Source organism: Eucalyptus grandis, chromosome 11 (assembly GCF_016545825.1).
Source record: "Eucalyptus grandis isolate ANBG69807.140 chromosome 11, ASM1654582v1, whole genome shotgun sequence".
In the NCBI taxonomy this organism is placed as follows: Eukaryota; Viridiplantae; Streptophyta; class Magnoliopsida; order Myrtales; family Myrtaceae; genus Eucalyptus; species Eucalyptus grandis.
The window spans coordinates 8708233-8725523 of NC_052622.1; the positions used below are offsets into that span (position 1 = coordinate 8708233).

A 17291-nucleotide genomic window follows, 5' to 3' on the forward strand; every position below is an offset into this window, starting at 1 on the left:
TTCAGGTTTTGCTCTCTATCTCCTGCCTCCTTGCTTCTGTTCTTCAATGTTCTTCGTGTGTACCATATTCATCTAAAATCTGCGGTTTAACAGTGCTGCTTCCACAGAATTTTCTTTTTTCTAGTTCTGTCGTTTTGACATTTCGGGTAATTTTCCAATGAGCTGATCTAGATCTGTTTCTTTGCTAGTTGATGTGCACTTTGGGGGATATGTGAATTAGCGTTGACTCGGGTCTGCTAGTTTTTTAGAAGCACTTGTTGTAAAACTAGTAGGATTACTAGCTTCTGTAGAGTCGGCTTCTGCATAGCCTGCATTTCCAAAACCAGTTTCTCTAGATTCTGCTTCTCTATAACTTGCTTCTACATCAACGTAATCTTCAACAGGGGATCAGCAAAGATGACAAGTATAGACTCTTCAAGCGTTTTGGTTCTTTCACGGAATACCCTGTATGCTTCGTTAGTATAAGAGTATCCAAGAATATCTTTCTCCGACTTAGAGTCAAACTTTCCCCACATAATCACTAGCAATCTTAAGGACAGAGCAAAGGAAAAGCGACTCAAGATCGTGTCAACCAATTGAAGGCAAAAGTGAATATTATTGCAATTACGGGCTTAAAAACCACACTTCCACTTTGGATGCCCGCTTCGAAGGTTCAACCTTTCATATCAACTTTCTGATTTTCCGATTTTCTCTCGAGCCATTTGATTTTCTCATTGCTAGTTGGTGATTTCTTTTGAAAAGTTATATTCTTCCTTTTGATTTTGTGGGTATCTTCTTACCTCTCACATTGTGTTGCAATTGAAATTTTTTATGTGGCAAGAAGAACTAGGCTTTCATCACGACAAAACTTGCAAATAGCAATTCATAAGTTTCTGTGTATTAGTTTGCAGGATTAGAGCAGTTTGTGTGGAGCTAATGCGACCCATTTTTTGCTTTTAGCCACAATAGTCCCTCTAGCACTGAACCATAATTTTTTCCCTGTAAGCTCTCGCCTTTTCTCACGCCTTCACTATGTCTGTAGTGTGGAAAAAGGACGAGAGAGGAAGAGAGAGAGAGAGACCTTCACTATGTCTGTAGTGTGGAAAATGGACGAGAGAGAGAGAGAAAGAAGGGGTGATCAGTTTCTTAATGGGCCATTTCCAGACCTAGAATGGGGAGTTGACCTTATAACTCCCGATTCTAGTTCCCGGCAGGTTATGGAACCCACCAATTTGATTCCGATTCCAACCCCGTGAACTGATAGAGGCATATAGATCTAACTCAGTATTGGGCATTACATTTTTTTCTTTATAAATATTAATTGTATTTTTAGCTTATATCTCAATAATAATAAAATTAGCTTGGAAATGACACCAGAAATGTCATATCTTTCATACAGCACTCTCTTCAATATTAAATTTTTTAAGCGATCACTTAAGTGTCACTTAGGAAAAAAATTTACTTCAACACCATCGCCGATTTGAATTGCTGAAAATTTGGACAAGGTAATCTTTTAATATAAATAGTCTAAGAAGTGAACTCAAAATTATTTGACCTGAACGACGTCATCTAACTAAACCGGTCTTCCTTCCACAGCTACACTGCTACACACTAAGTATAGTGTTTCTCACACTTCATATAAACAACATAGTAGATTCTCTTCCCAAACTATAAACTCCACAACTGTTTGTTTACAAAGAGTCCATTGTATACTTTGTCTCTTATTTAGACTAACGTCTTCACTCCTAGCACGTTCTACTACTTTTCTCGTATATTTACAAATGGGTTTGTCATTTATGTTAACTCTTAGGGGCAATAGTAAAATGGGTAACACAAATTTACAAAAAAGACAAACTAAAAAATCTCTCGACAATGCCTAAGTTCTCTTATAGCTGTTATAACCATCTAATTTTCTATGAAAAATCGTGGCAAAATTCCTTAAAAACTCATGCAGAATGTTGTTTCAATATGCGCTGTTTAAATTTTTTGCTAGTGCAGGTTTTGATCACATCATCTTACCAAACTCTTGAGCAAATAGTCTTTCATATAAATGATTTTGAAACATCATATTTATTGCTGTGAGCTAGGCCTTTGAGTTAGAACTAATGTTCTTGTGTTACAGAACAAAAGGATCTGACTTATAAACACACTCAAATTGTTACGTGTTCCAATAGTGATAAAGTTTTTTTTATCGATTTCTATCCATTAACTTTTACATCACGTCACAACAGCTCTAAAATGCATTCGCATTGCGATATTCAACAACCTTTTTGGGTGACTTTTGGACTATCTATGTTGATTACATAATTGTGTTGTGATTCAATTACATCATGCCCAATAGCTATGACTAGGACTATTGGGCGATTATAGTTTTCTCACATTTATTTAAATCAAAGTTACCATTATTGGACATGATTAAAATTTCAATAATATTCTTACATGACATTTTGGGCTTGTCAATTATGTAGCTATAACTATGTTGTAAAGTAACTCAATTACACGGAAAAAGTTCGGATCAATATTCAATACAAATAGGAGATGTGGACCGAAACCACAAAACATTAGATTGGATGAGCAAAATCTAAATCTCAAGAGATTGATAGAATAACTGCAACGAATGTCGAACTTTAGGGCCGTGAATAAAAAATAAAAAATAAAAAGCATCATGATTTCCTTCCATCGCTGGTTGGACAAATCCAAGAGACCAATTCAAGGATAGCGGTTAATTCGTTTGCAAGATGCTAGAGCTGTTGAGAGGAGAACGGGTGCCGGCTTATTAGCCAATGCTGCATTCTTTCAAGGACCAGACTTTGTTAATCACTTGAGTTTACCTATGAGGCTTCAATTTCTGTTTCTAGGAGAAAAAGTGGGTGTTAGGAGGCCAAGAGTTGTATAAGGGATATGACCTGCGTTCGCCATTGTGCCAGCAGTGTCTCCGACCTCAATCCGGCAGCATTTACCGCCAGCATTTGCCAAGCAGCTCCCTCTCTACCTCAAAGACACTTTCTGGAGGGTGAACCTCTAATTTACCCTTCGATTCATTTTTTTAAGGATTTTTTGTGCGAGCACTTATAATCTTTTGTTTGTTTAAAGTGGAACACCTTATCAATCTCTCTGTATAGAGTAGGTACATCCAGTTGAACCACCAAGCAAATCCATGGCGTCTTATTAAATTCTTGTACTTAAATTCTCATAATGGATTATTTGTGGTTATTCACACTTTCATGATCTTGTGCAACAATTTTTAAACTAGAAAGCTTTATGTTCGCATCTATATAAAATTTTGTAGGACCATAACAACTATTATAAAAGTTTAAATAAGTTACTTCGTATTTAAATTAATGTTTCGTCTACTTACACAACCCTTGTTCCCTTACAATAATTACGTTACTTGCATGGCTTAGGCTCGACCGACGTAAAGCTATTTATAGAAGAGGAGGATATTGGCATGAACACCTCGACCAGGGAGGAAGTCCAGAAGTATGAAGGAGGACCATCCCTAAGTAATGCATCGGCGACTGCGCCAACAGCGGAGAAACAAGATCCAACAAATGTGTATGCAGCTGCTAAAAAGCTGGCCGATGTCATCAAAGGCGCCAATGTGGAAGATATCAATTCCACGATCGAAACACTTGCCTGTCAAACTGATTCATTTGCCATTTTCAATTTCAGGGGGCTATTGAGGGGTTCACTGCTCCACATTGCAGCAGCCACCGGCAATCGCGACATCCTAAGGCTCCTGCTTAGTTATGTCGATGCCAACCTCATAGCCACCAGAGATGATTGGGGAAATACCCCCCTCCACATTGCCACCAAGGCCAAGGCATTTGAAGTCGCCGATATGTTGATTCGCCGAGCAAGAGACCTCTCCATTGGCGAGGACAAGAACTGGATTCTGAGAATAAAGAACAATCATGGAAACACCGCTTTGCACGAGGCCGTGCTTACTCGGGACGTTGGCCTAGTGCGCCATTTATTGGGGGAAGATTTAGAGCCCGTGTACTGGGAGAACGAGGATAAGAAATCTCCCCTGTACCTGGCCCTCGACACCGGCAACTCTGACATACTTCGGGTTTTATTGTCGCCCTCGCTCGACCCATCGAGAATAGAAGGCTTGCCGCTTGCTCTTGGTGCTGTTGCGCGTAAACAATATGGTACGTACGTAAATCTACCTATGGGAAATATCTATCTATGTGTGGACTGAACTTGTCGCAAATCTGAGAAACAACTTTCTGTTTCTAACCCATTCTGTTATTGAGTGTTTACATAAAATTCCAAACCTCACTTGTTAAAGTAGTTGGGTACCCATGGAGTATTCGCAATTAGCCATATAATTCTCTTAATAAACAAATTATCTCCCATTAGAACAAAATAGATCAGCTTAAATTTACAAACATGACCATTTTACTACAAAGTGCAAATATTTAAGGTCGACATTGATGAAGTTCTAGGACCCAACAATGACAAAAGGAGAAAGATAGGCTTGAAATGATGATTGTAGATGATATTGTTATATTAGAATTGGTCTTGTTTAAGGGTCCGCTAAACTGTATTTTTAGTTTTGTAACAGTGTAAATTTAGTTCGGTAAATGATTTATCATTGCCAAAAAAAAAAAAATGATTTATCATATTAAAGTTTCGAAATTACCTGTTGGGTTAACCTGAAAATTATCTCAAACTCTGATAGAGTTAGAATATGCATACTTACTAATTAAATTATCTAAGAGATGTCAAGAAAATAAGAGCAATTTTGTAATTGATACTTATTAAGTTTGGATATCGGATTCCATTATATGATTTTAAGCATTTGACCCTAAATCTGTCCCATTTCCCCAATAGAATTGGGCATAGGGCGGGGTCTGGCGGAGCCTCCATTGAGCCTACTCTTCTTTATTTATCTTTAAAGTAATCATAATATTTTTGATCAACTATATACGTCTATTAAAACATTCGACATGATTATTCTATCTATATTACTTCATAAAGAGATATCATTTTGGTGATTGTATAGTTATTGTTGCGACCTACCTCTCAATAAGGAGGAAAGGAGGTTTAGAAATATTACCTAAAGAATGGGCCTATAGCTTATAATTTAGACTGAGCTCTCCTAAGCCCACATCTCACGCCGTGTTAGATATTCAAATTGACACTATATAGAATTTTCTAAAAAAGAAGTTGTCATTAGCTTATTAAGGCCAATTAGTATCAAAGTAAAGTATGAGAGCGTGCTTTACTTCCTACACAACTAGATAATCTAAAGTCAAAAACTTAATTACACTAATTAACTAATTAGTGTCATTTCGGTGCTTAATATTATTCATTTAAAAAAATAATCTTTTCGAGTAGTATGGATTGATTTTATACCTATCTACTAATATGTGGAGTGATCATATGAGTACGTAATCATTAATAATCAGCAACAAAGGAAAGCGTTCAATAAATTGCACGGGAGAACAAAGATATAACATTACCAAATAGGGAGCATGCCAAATCTAACCAATCTAAAGGGAAGCAATGGTCAACACATTGTGCACAATCAAGGGCATTCATTTTTAACAACAAACGGAATCCTATGGTGAAGGCTTGTTCAATTTTGAGCACAATTTTTAAGTTAAGAGGCTTCCACCCTTTTTTAAAAGGAAAATTATCCAAAAAGAGACTATATTTAAACATTTTGGAGGAATTCTAATTTTAAGAATTTCTTGTTATTTTTTTTATTTTCTAAAATTTTCATGGACTTTCGAATTTTCTAAAATTTATTAATTTATTAATTTATTAATTTTTATATTTTTATGTTTTTCTGAATTTTCGAAATTTTTTTTATTTTTTATTTTTAACGAATTTCTGAATTTTCTGTTTTTTCTATTTTTTTAAATTTTTGAATTTTGAATTTTTTTCTGATTTTTTGAATTTTCTGAATATTTTTTAAAGCTTTTAAATCTATTTTATGATGTTTAGTATTTTTACTATTATAATTTATTATTTTTATTTTTATTTTTAAGACATTTTAATTTTTTAATATTATTACATTTCTAAAAATGGGGTAACCCAATCCAACCCATTAACCCGACCCGACGACTTGAATCCAACCCAATTCAAACTAAACCTATATATTTAAATCCATCTTTTATTATTAATTTATTTACTCTTTTATTTATTTTTTAGTTCTTTTTATTTTTATTTTATTTTCTTTGGTCGTCTTCCCTTCTTGCCGAGAAAATATTCAATTATTTGCAAGCACTGTATCATTAGCTGACATGATGTGCACTTACTTACTATTAACCAATTACAAATTGACACGTGGCATCAAATAAATAAATTAAAACTAATCCACATAGACTCTCTTTCCTCTCCTTCCATTTGTGCGAGCCCAACCTCCGCTTGTCCTTTAGCCATTGCCATTAGTGGAGTCGAAGTTGCCGGCACCAATCCGTCTCATTTGCCCGCTACCTCAATTCCAAATCCGGTGTTGAGGACTAGATTTGGTCATGAGAGAAGCCATGGGTGAAGCCGATTTCTTTATGTTCCATGGATTGGAACCTATGTCCCAAATATGTCACTCAGGCGCCAGGACGGCGAAGAGGGTGGATGCGAAGGTCAGTTGTCGCTCGCTCATGACCATCTCATCGCTTCAAAAAATATTCAGTAGATTGCAAACGTCAGGTCAACAGTTGACATGGCATACGCTTATTTATTAATGCCAATTAGATTTTGACACATGGATATTGACATGGAAATTTAAAAGATTAATTTTTTTTTTCTCTTTTCCCTTCCATCTTCAACCTCTGCTCCACTTGGGCTCAGCTATCTCCACCGCCCAAGTTGCCACCGCCATCACCGCCACCGCCTCACTGTGGCCACCAAGATCCGCGGCAAAGTTGTTGAGCTCATTGATAGCAGCCATGGATGAGCCAAGACTCAAGCTCAAAGTTGTTGAGCAGCAAACCACATTTGGAGATGCAGAGAAGCGGTCGGCCATGGACGGCTTCTCGGTCTATGGCAAAGTTGTTGAGCTCTTCACTGGCAGCTATGGCCTAGCCAAGACTCGAGCTCAAAACTTTTGAGCAGCAAATCAGATATAGAGATGCAGAATAGCGTTCGGCCAAGACGGCTTCTCGTCGTGCCCACCCTCTCTGTCACCATGGTGGCTAAGCGGCAGAGAAGGAGATGCAGAGCAGTGGGCTTTGCGTCCATGGATGTGAGTGACGATGACCTCCGCGTTCACCCTCTCTGTCACCCTGGTGATAGATTGAAGACACACAGTAGTGAGCTCGGGGCCAAAACTCCAGATTTGGAGCCATAGCCATGAGTGACAATTGACCTCAGCGTCCATCCTCTCCATTGTCTCAGGGGCCAAGCGGTAGATTTGGAGAGGCAGAGCAGTGGGCTCACGGCTAAGGCTCCAAATCTAGAGCCATGGCCAACGGTTCCGGTCCATGGAATCTCTGTTGAGTGGTGGAATGAGAGAGATTAGCTTCAAACATGGCTTCTCTCGTGACCATATCTAGTCCCTAGCAGCTGGATTTGGAACTAAGGCACGGATAGAGGAGATGGCCAAACTAGTTTGATGCGATGCCAGCAAATCTGACTTCACTGGTGGTGATGGCAGAAGGAGGGGCGGAGGTTGGGCTCGTGCATGTAGATGGAAGAGGAGGAAAAGAGAAATCTAGGTGGATTAAGGGATTTTTAACTTACTTCTCTGACGCCACATGTCAATTTTTGATTGGTTAATAGTAAATAAGTGCACACCATGTTAGCTGTTCACGTGGCACTTGCAAACTACTGAATATTTTCTCCTGCGTGTGTGAGTCGCAGCACGAGAAAGAAGAAGGAAGGGGAAGGAGGGGGAGGGGCTGGGCTTGGGGAAGTTGAGCGAGATGAGGCCCAGCCTTGGGCGAAGGTAGGAGAGACGAAAAAGGGGGAGAAAATATTAGCTACCCTAATAGTGCCACGCCATTTTTGCTCTAAACCATTCGGAGCGTGACACATGTTCGTGTCAGGTCCACGTGATCCCACTTCTTTGACCACACTCCTTTGCTCTCTCTTCCATAGGCCCTGGCCCACCTCCGACGCTCTCTCTCCTCTGCTCTCCTCTGTAGACCGTCTCCCTCCTCTCTCTCCTCTCTATCTCTCTCCCTGTTCTTTGTTTCCTTGTGGGGAGAACAAAATTGCGGAGGGTTTAGAGGAAAACATAAAGGTTGAGCCCCTCCACCTCCGTCGGTTGCTTCCATTACCCCCCACCCTGACGCCGACGCCACTAACGCTCCTCCACCTCCCTCTCGCACTCTCTCCTCTCTGTCTCTCTCCCCGTTCTCCGTTCCATTGTGGGGAGAACAAAATTTCAGGCATGTAGGTGGAGGCGGAGGTGGAGGTAGAGGCGTTGGTGTCGGAGTCGAGGGCAACGGAGGCAACTGGTGGAGGGGCGTCGGCATTGAACAGAGGCGTGTTTGCTAGAAGAGAGAGGCGTGACTTTGAGGAGAGAGAGAGAGAGAGAGAGAGAGAGAGAGCAGACTAGAGGTTACGAGAGGGAGGCGGAGGGGCGTCGACATCAGAGTCGGATTTAGGGGAGGAGGTTGAGGTTGCATCGGCATCGGCGTCGACGCGACGTCGAAGGCAACCGACGGAGGCGAAGGTGGAGGGCCGTTGGTGTCACGTTTCGTTGGAAGAAAGGCACGACTTCGCGGAGGGGGAGAGAGCAGAGCGAATGTCACGAGAGGGGGCGGAGGAGCGTTGGCGGTGTCGGCGTTAGGGTGGGGGGCGATGGAAGCAACCAACGGAGGCAGAGGGGCTCAACCTTTATGTTTTCCTCCGAACCCTCTACAATTTTGTTCTCCCTACAATGGAATGAAGAACGGGGAGAGAGATAGGGAGGAGAGAGAGGAGAGAGATAATCTATAGAGTAGAGCAGAGGAGAGAGAGCGTCAGAGTGTGCAGAGAGGTGGGCTAGGGCCTATAAAAGAGAGAGCAGAGGAGTGCGGTTAGAGAAGTGGGACAATGTGGACCTAAAACGGACATGTGTCATGCTCTGAATGGTTCGGAGCAAAAATGAAGTGGTACTGTAGCTAATATTTTCTCAAAAGCGGGGCTAGGCAAAGCCTTTTCTCTCCTTTTCCTCTCTTTTTTTAATAATTATTTTTAATTAGTTTTTTTAAAATTCTATTTATCTGAGATGTAATAAAAATAAGAGAAATTAACATAAAACTAGAACATAGTGGGTGCAAATAATATTAAAGTTCTGGTGATGTGAAAATCCTTTTTGTTAGGGTCAAATCGGTCCCTAATTTTATATGCAATTTAACCAAAGTATTTAGTCAAAAATTTAGATGTCAACATCTCTATAAATACTTTATAGAAATGCCATATGATTTTCCTTTTCATCTACTAAGATTTTTATAGTAAAATCTTAGTACATGTTGATGTTGCATTGTTTTGAACGAAAATGCTGTGAAATTTGTCTAAAGTCTCTCAAAATACGTAAACGGGATCTTTTCAAAATTTATTTAAAGTCTCACAAGGTCGTGTTCCATCATACTAGAGAAGGAAAGTAACAATGTTTTGAGATTCACAGTTCAAAGTGCTATAATTTCTTGGACCGAAAATGGGTGCATTTGATTGATTCAATCAAAAGTATCACCACTAGTTTCACCATTGCATCTAATCGAACATTGGCGACTATGAATCCAAGTAGTGATTAAGGTCGCGTCAAAGATGTCTTTATCCCAAAATGGATTAAAATACACCAAAACCAAGCCCAAACCAGTGTAAAATATTTGTGCGCATGTGGTCCCTAATTTGAAGCGCTCCTTATCCCAGGTTCACTTGACGAGATACTCAAAAAGAACAAGAAGCTATTTGCAATGACCGACTCCAAAGGCGGTAATGTATTCCATTTAGCAGCTTTCTTGAATGAGCCACGGATATTTGATCTCTTACGACCAGAGACTGAATATTTGGTCCGAGAACGGGACACGAATGGGGATCTTCCCATTCACATTGCGAGCAAGATGGGTCATGTTGAACTAATCGAGAAGCTACATTCGGTATCACCGTGGTTAAATGGGCAAGGACAAACCATCCTTCATGTGGTAGCAAAATACGGGAGAGAAAAGGCAGTGAGATATATAATCGGACATCCAAATATGCGGGAGATGATAAATGAAAGAGATCATGATGGAAATACACCTCTACATTTGGCAGTGATATATTTACGACTCAATGTTTTGATTCATCTTGTGCTGGATGAAAACATTAACCCCTCCCTTCTCAACCGCAAAGGCTTGGCTGCTGTCGACATCGCTCTAAATCACCCACCAAGAGGGTTACGGTCGGTAAGTAACACAAACAGTCACAATCATATATTATCAACTTACTGGAAATTTCCATAGACTAACACCTTAGTTAAGCACAAATCTCGTAGTCAAATTGTTAGTCTTGTTAAAATATTGCGCAAGTCTCTAATTTAGTCTTAATAGGAGGTACTTAAATTTTGCCCATGAATATGTCCGCAGTTAGAAACAAGTGAATATCTTTGACAAATGCTAAGACAAATTGTTATTGTTGGAAATTAATCCAGAGAAAATAAATTGTTTGTTGTAATCAGAACATAAAATTGGAGGTAAGGTATAGATATATGAATCTTCTTAAGGCGATTAGTTCCTGCCAATGGTGCTCTACAGATTCACGAACTATGTCTCATAAGATATAACACCTCAAACCTGTTTGGATTAGTACTATGCAAACAAGACTCAATCGAACCATTTAATTGAACTAGCACACTCAGAAAAATCAGAAGAATCGAAAAGTATATCAAGCCTTTTTGAAATCGAGTCAGAGAAACCAAAACCAAAACCGTGATGAAGCTCTATGTTCCTAACTATTTATAGAGCTTTTTAGTTCATGTACAAAAGAGATATATAAATTAAATAGACGCATGTATCCACAAAATTCATAAATCAAGAGATATGTGAATACAAGAGATTCATGAATCCAGAGATACATGAATTCAAGAGATTCGTGAACTCAATAAATACATGAACTAAAAGATATATGAATTTAGAAAACTCATGAATTCAATAGATACATGAATAGAAAAGTTTAGGAAATTCATGAATCCAAAAGAGATACGTGAACAGAAAAGACGTATATTAATTTATTGGCTTTCATTGATCCATTAATCATAATTATAACCATAATTATAACAATCCCCCACGTTAATGGATCAACAAAACATTTTTGACTCAAAGGAATCTGAGCATGCTTGTTGAAATATACTACATCAAGATAGGTAGCTTTCGCTTTGAACATTCTTTAGTGAAAGCCTATCGGAATTACTTAACTAGTTGATGGACTAAGCCTTGAATCACCATTTGTTTGTGTAAGCCTAGACAATAAACCTCACATAGAGTATTTCCAATTCAAGATTGGTTCTCGGTTGTGTTCGTTCTTTCGGCCCTGAACCTCTCGAGATTCATGCGTGTTTTAGAAAATCTAGCATTTAAAGATTTTTATAAAGTCGGCCAGCTTCACGTATATAGGTGCATTCCTATTTAAGATATCCTACCATATCTCACTTGGATGTCGCATTCCAAGTTATAAGAATCATTAAACGCATAGTGTACCCTTAATAACAATGTAGGAAAGTATTGTTGCATCATAGGAATGTGAGACAATGCTTACACTAAAGTCTCCAAAATTTGCGTTGTCCTATTGAACCTAGCTTATGGGATCTCCAACCGCATAGGTTAGGTTTCCACCCTAGAATCTCTTTATTGGGTTAAGGCTCTTAAACCCATTCCCCTCGATGCATAGTTTATCTGCTCTCTTGACAAACATTTTGTCAGTGGATCCGCAATATTTTCCTTTGACTTTACAAAGTCTAAAGAAATGATTCCATTTGAGAGCAACTGCCTTACATATTGTGTCTACGACGAATGTGTCTAGACTTACCGTTATAAATCACATTATATACCCCCACACTTTTAGAAAATAATAGGATGACAACTTTCCATTCCATAACTCGTATGGAGTTTTACTTGTCTTTTGTCTTTTTGTGGGGTATTTTATTTAAAATATAATTTGCAGTTAAAAGTGCCCCCTACAAGTTCTGAGATAAACCTGAACTCAAAAGTATGGCGTTAGCATCTTCTTTAGTCACATTGGCTTTAAACAGGTCATTATACAAGTATCATTTTTCCACATACATCCCTCCTTTCAAAAGTACAAAATTTGTCAAATTCAAATACAACTTTGAAACCCTTCTTGACAAGTATTGGGCTAGAAATTAGGTTTTTCCAAATCTCTGGTACATGCAGTACATTCAGCAAGGTGACCTCCTTGCCAAATGTAAACTTCAAGATCACCTTTCCTCTTCCAGTAATCTTCGCTGATACAGAGTTAGCTATATAAAAGCTTCTCATCTTCTTCAGCCTTCTCATAAGATGAGAACATGTGTTTATCTGCATAGATGTGATTTGTGGCACCTGTGTCTAGCCACCAACCATTAGTATTCGACACCAAAGATGCTTCAGACATTATTATAGCAGACAATCTCTCAATATTGTCATGTTCTATCAAATCCAGTTGCTGGGCTGCACCATCATTCTTACCTTTTTTTTAGGTGCTTCTTGCAATCCTTAACATGATGGTCAGACTTGTTGCATATAAGAGATGTTCGTTGAAATTTCTAGAACTGTTCCTTATGTTTGCATTTTCCTTGAAAAGACATCTTCTTTTTTTCTATTTTGCTTGGATTTGGAAGATTCCACAACGTTGGCCTTTGGCTCAGAAGAAGGGTTTGCACTCCTTCTATTGCCCTCCTCAATTCTAAGGCGCAAAATGAGATATTCAAGGCTCATCTCCTTCTGTTTGTGCTCCAAATAATTTTTGAAGTCTGACCAGCCTGGAGGTAGTTTCTCAATCATGGTTGCCAATTGGAATGATTTACTAAGTATCATTCTCTCAGTAGCGATGTTACTTAGAATTAATTGTAATTCTTGAATCTGACTCATGACAAATTTAGAATTCACCATCTTGTAGTCCAAGAATTTGACAACCACAAAGTTCTTGGTGTCAGCGTCCTCAATCTTGTATTTCTTCTCAAAGGACTCTCATAACTGTTTAGCATATTTAATATTACAATAAACATTATATAAAGAATTCACTAAATAGTTAAGAATATAATTCCGACATAAGAAGTCCCCATGCTTCCAAGCCTCCAATGCACCGAGCGTCATGACATTGTGCTCATCTGAACTAATTACCAGGCACACCTTCGATAAATATTTCGTCAGATTTAGCATGGTCAGATAGAAGAACATCTTCTGTTGCCACTGTTTAAAGCCTACTTTGGTGAATTTCTCTGATTTCTCATTGGTTGTAATTGGAGGTGTTGCCATCGCGAGAGGCAAGGTTCACTAAACCATCTCTCTGGAAACAGAGCCAAAAGCCATTTGGCTTGTACTGTTCGGAAAAATAGTCCCGGGCATATTATTCGTATGACTTATACTCGCACCACCAAAATTGGTGTTAGCCCAAGGACCCGTAGCATTAGTTGCTACAAACTCAGACTCAGAGGGTTGAACATCTTCCATAGCAATTGTCGAATCGACCATAGGAATGTCTCCTAAAACATTATGGACATTGAAAGGCACTTGATTGTTTTCAGCCATCTCAATAATCTGACAAGAACGACAAACAGTTAGTGATATAATTGCCTTAAGATTGTTGGAAATGAATCCAGAGAAAACAAACTGTTTGTTGTAATCAGAATATAAAATTGGAGGTGAGGTACGGATATCCGAATCTCCTTAAGGTGATTAGTTCATGCCAATGGTGCTCCGCAGATTCACGAACTATGCCTCCCAAGATAATGAGATAGCTAGTATAAGCACCTAGAGGGGGTGAATAGGTGCACAAACAATTTATCGAGATACGGAAGCGATTCTTGGCAAATGATAGAAAGGAAGTTTATTATGATTAATGAAAATGAAGTACGATCAAGGTAAAGAGAGTAAGGAAGAGAAAATTAAACACAGGGTTTATAGTGGTTCGGCTTATTCCAAGCCTACGTCCACTCTTCCGCACTGACAGCCCACCGGATGGATTTCACTATGATCAAAAAAGAAGTTACAGCACACCTTTGCCTTGATTCCACAGTGTAGATGTTCTACCACACCTCCTCAAGGTTTCTCACAAATATAGACTCTCTTTTGTATACAAGTATTCGCTCAAAGTGATTGTCTAAACAAAAAGGAGCTTCAGACTTTGGAATTCTTCTATCACGCACACCTCGAACAACTTAGACCGTCTTCCTTATATGCTCCTTTATGCCATCATACCCGTTGGCACTTTCCAAAGGAATTCCTCCAATCTACTCGTTGGACGGAATCAATTAGGAAGATTGTTCAAGTTATTAAAGGAACGTGTCGATAGCCCATCAATCCTGTTCGCCCATACAATTAGGATCTCGGTTTCCATAAGTAAAACCTTCCAAGAATATTTAGGCAATCATCGAATCTTCAATCATAGAATCAATCTCGATCAATCAAAGGATTCTGTTACATCTTTTCCAGCCACGAGATCTTCTCTAGTTGATAAGGTTAAATCATTGACGAAACATCCAGTTCTGGATAACCTTTCTTCAACGGATTAGAGACTGTCAATGAGGATAGACTTTGAGTCTTGAGTCCGGGCTGTCCGGAGGTCTTGACTTTAAATAGCGAGTCGCAAGCCTTCGACTAGGCGATGGAAACGTTTTGTCAACTTCAAAACACTTCAAGAAGATTTCTCCAACAGATACAACACCTCAAACCTATTTGGATCAGCATTTTCCAAATAGAACTCAGTCAAACCGTTCAATTGAACCAGCACACTCAGAAAAATCAGAAGAGTAGAAATGTATATCAAAGCCTTTTTGGAATCAAGTCGGAAAAGCCAAAACCAAAACGGTGATGAAGCTCTATGTTCCTATCTATTTATAGAGCTTTTTAGTTCATGTATAGAAGAGATATATGAATTAAATAGACGCATGTATCCACGAAATTCATGAATCAAGAAATACGTGAATCCAAGAGATTCATGAATCCAGAGATACGTGAATTCAAGAGATTCGTGAACTCAATAAATACATGAACTAAAAGATATATGAATCTAGGAAATTCATGAATTTAATTGATACGTGAACATAAAAGTTTAGAAATTCATGAATCCAAAATAGATACGTTAACAGAAAAGACGTATCTTAATTTATTGACTTTCGTTGATCTATTAACCATAATTATAACCGTAATTACAACAGTTATATGTCTCAATTAATTGGACCTATTAATAAGATAGGGGTTGTTAATGTTGCAATCTTTTTCCTTAAAAAGCCGGGGGTCAAGGCTGCAAATTAGACCCCCCTAAACGTGGCATACTCTCATTATGTTATCAGTATGTCAACCTATGACAAAGGTGAACCGTGTAAATTTTATTCATGCCTCTTTTCTCATTTTCAGTGAACTTGTTACTCTTTAAATGAGTACTCCAGAGTTCGTTCCTGTCATCGATTTGCTAACAATTTGTTCTTTCTTACCTTTTCCATATATTTCTGATCTCAGGGCTTCGAACACTTGCTGTTATTAAGCGTGTCAGCTGAGAGTTCAGATCTAATCATACTTAAGCCGGAAGCTCGAGACAGAGCGTATGCGAACAGAAGTTTGCCAATCCCTGACAGACTGAGGGAGGGTATCAATACCTCGATGGTGGTGGCAACGCTTGTGACCACTGTGACTTTCGCAGCTGGTTTTGCAGTTCCTGGAGGATTTATTAGCTCAGATACGACCTCCAAAGATGATTGGGGTATGGCTACGATGCTGGACAATAGAATGTTCCAGGCCTTCGTGATTTGCAACACCATTGCAATGTTCTGCTCAATGACCTCGGTTGTTGGCTTCATGTTGGCGTACCTGACCGAAGTCCGCTCAGCAATAGTTGGATGCCTGCTTGCAGGAGTGCCACTAGCAATTGCACTCCCGGCAATGTCTGCCGCTTTCTTAATTGGTGTCACCTTGACCATTGGCAAATTCCATTGGCTTGCCACCGCGATATTAATCTTGGGATCCGTTTTCATCCTCATCATTACAGGTGCTATATTATCACCGGTGGTTCTTTTATCATTACTCTTCTTACCCTTCTTTGTCCACCGCCTTCGCCCTATCCGTCCTCTGACATGCAGGTTTTTTCTCGCTTACCTTCGTTTTCTTCAAGTTGGGACGTTCAATTTGGATGACCCAAAAGAGGATCGAACGGGGAGCATGACCTCTGCTAGTCCGCCTCTGGATGGTGGCGATGGAGATTGATTTGCATAAATAAATATATATATATATATATATATATATATATATGTATGTATGTATGTATGTTTGCCTTGTTGGATTTGGCTTTTTCTATAGTTGCTTTCCTATTGCATTACATTTGATGATTGCTAAAGTATATAAGTTCAAACATCTCTTCCTTTAGCTACTTCAATTTAGTTCCACAACATTTTATATGATATCAAAGCAGAAGATTCTCGATTCAAACCTTTTCAGACCTCCTATATTTCATATTCTCATATTTTAAACTTGGAGCAAAGTCCAGCCTACTCACAAAGAGAAGTACTAGAGTATTCCAATCAAATTATGCTATGAGCTAGACAGTTTAAGTTTATAAAAACAATTGTGTTGCAAATAAATGACACATCACAATGATACATGCATGATGCTGTGTCAGTTGAATGGATGAGTAGGTCATTTCATCGGTTGCATCACGTGAAAATCGAATCTTTAATTTTGAATTGTAGAAGCTCACCTCTTGTAAAAACGCTTGTCTAGACCAGCCAAGGACGATTTACCCTGGACTAGTCCAAGTCGCGGCACACTTTAAGTCACAACATCCTAGGCCCTCACGGGCATGTGTCGTGTGTAAAGACAATAATTCTCCACTTCTCCTCCTCAGGTAAGGCATGTTTATGCTGTTCGATTTGGTGTTTATACTGCTAGAAGAAGAATCCTTTCACATCCCTCTAAGCCAGATTAAGAAGGCGGACCACAATAATTCTCCTCTTCCCTTCTCACGTAAAGCATGTTTATGCCGTTCGATTTGGTGTTTATACTGCTAGAAGAAGAATCCTTTCACATCACTTTAAGCCAGATTAAGAAGTCGGTCCGCCGTTCGTATATATGCCCAAATGGCTTGGTCTAAAAAACACTCGTCTATGAAAACTAGCAAAACAAGTACAAGAAGTACAAAACCGATCATCTATTAACTTCTTGATGCTCATCAGCTCCTCGTAA

General features: G+C 38.9%; 1 protein-coding gene across 3 annotated transcripts; it reads left to right on the forward strand.

Annotated features, from left to right (window-relative positions):
- The first annotated feature begins 11 nt into the window (after positions 1-11).
- Positions 12-16517, forward strand: LOC104427141 (protein ACCELERATED CELL DEATH 6). Of its 3 annotated transcripts, none has more exons than XM_039305577.1 (5): positions 12-146; positions 2838-2992; positions 3384-4133; positions 9793-10307; positions 15576-16517. In XM_039305577.1, exons 2-5 carry the CDS (start codon positions 2881-2883, stop codon positions 16314-16316), a joined length of 2118 nt encoding a protein of 705 aa, XP_039161511.1. In that variant the 5' UTR covers positions 12-146; positions 2838-2880; the 3' UTR covers positions 16317-16517. The 3 variants fall into 3 exon arrangements, with proteins under 3 accessions (XP_039161511.1, XP_018720165.1, XP_039161510.1); XM_018864620.2 differs by lacking the exon at positions 12-146 and having other exon boundaries at positions 2641-2992; positions 3384-3534; positions 3652-4133; XM_039305576.1 differs by lacking the exon at positions 12-146 and having other exon boundaries at positions 2641-2992.
- The last annotated feature ends 774 nt before the right edge of the window (positions 16518-17291 follow it).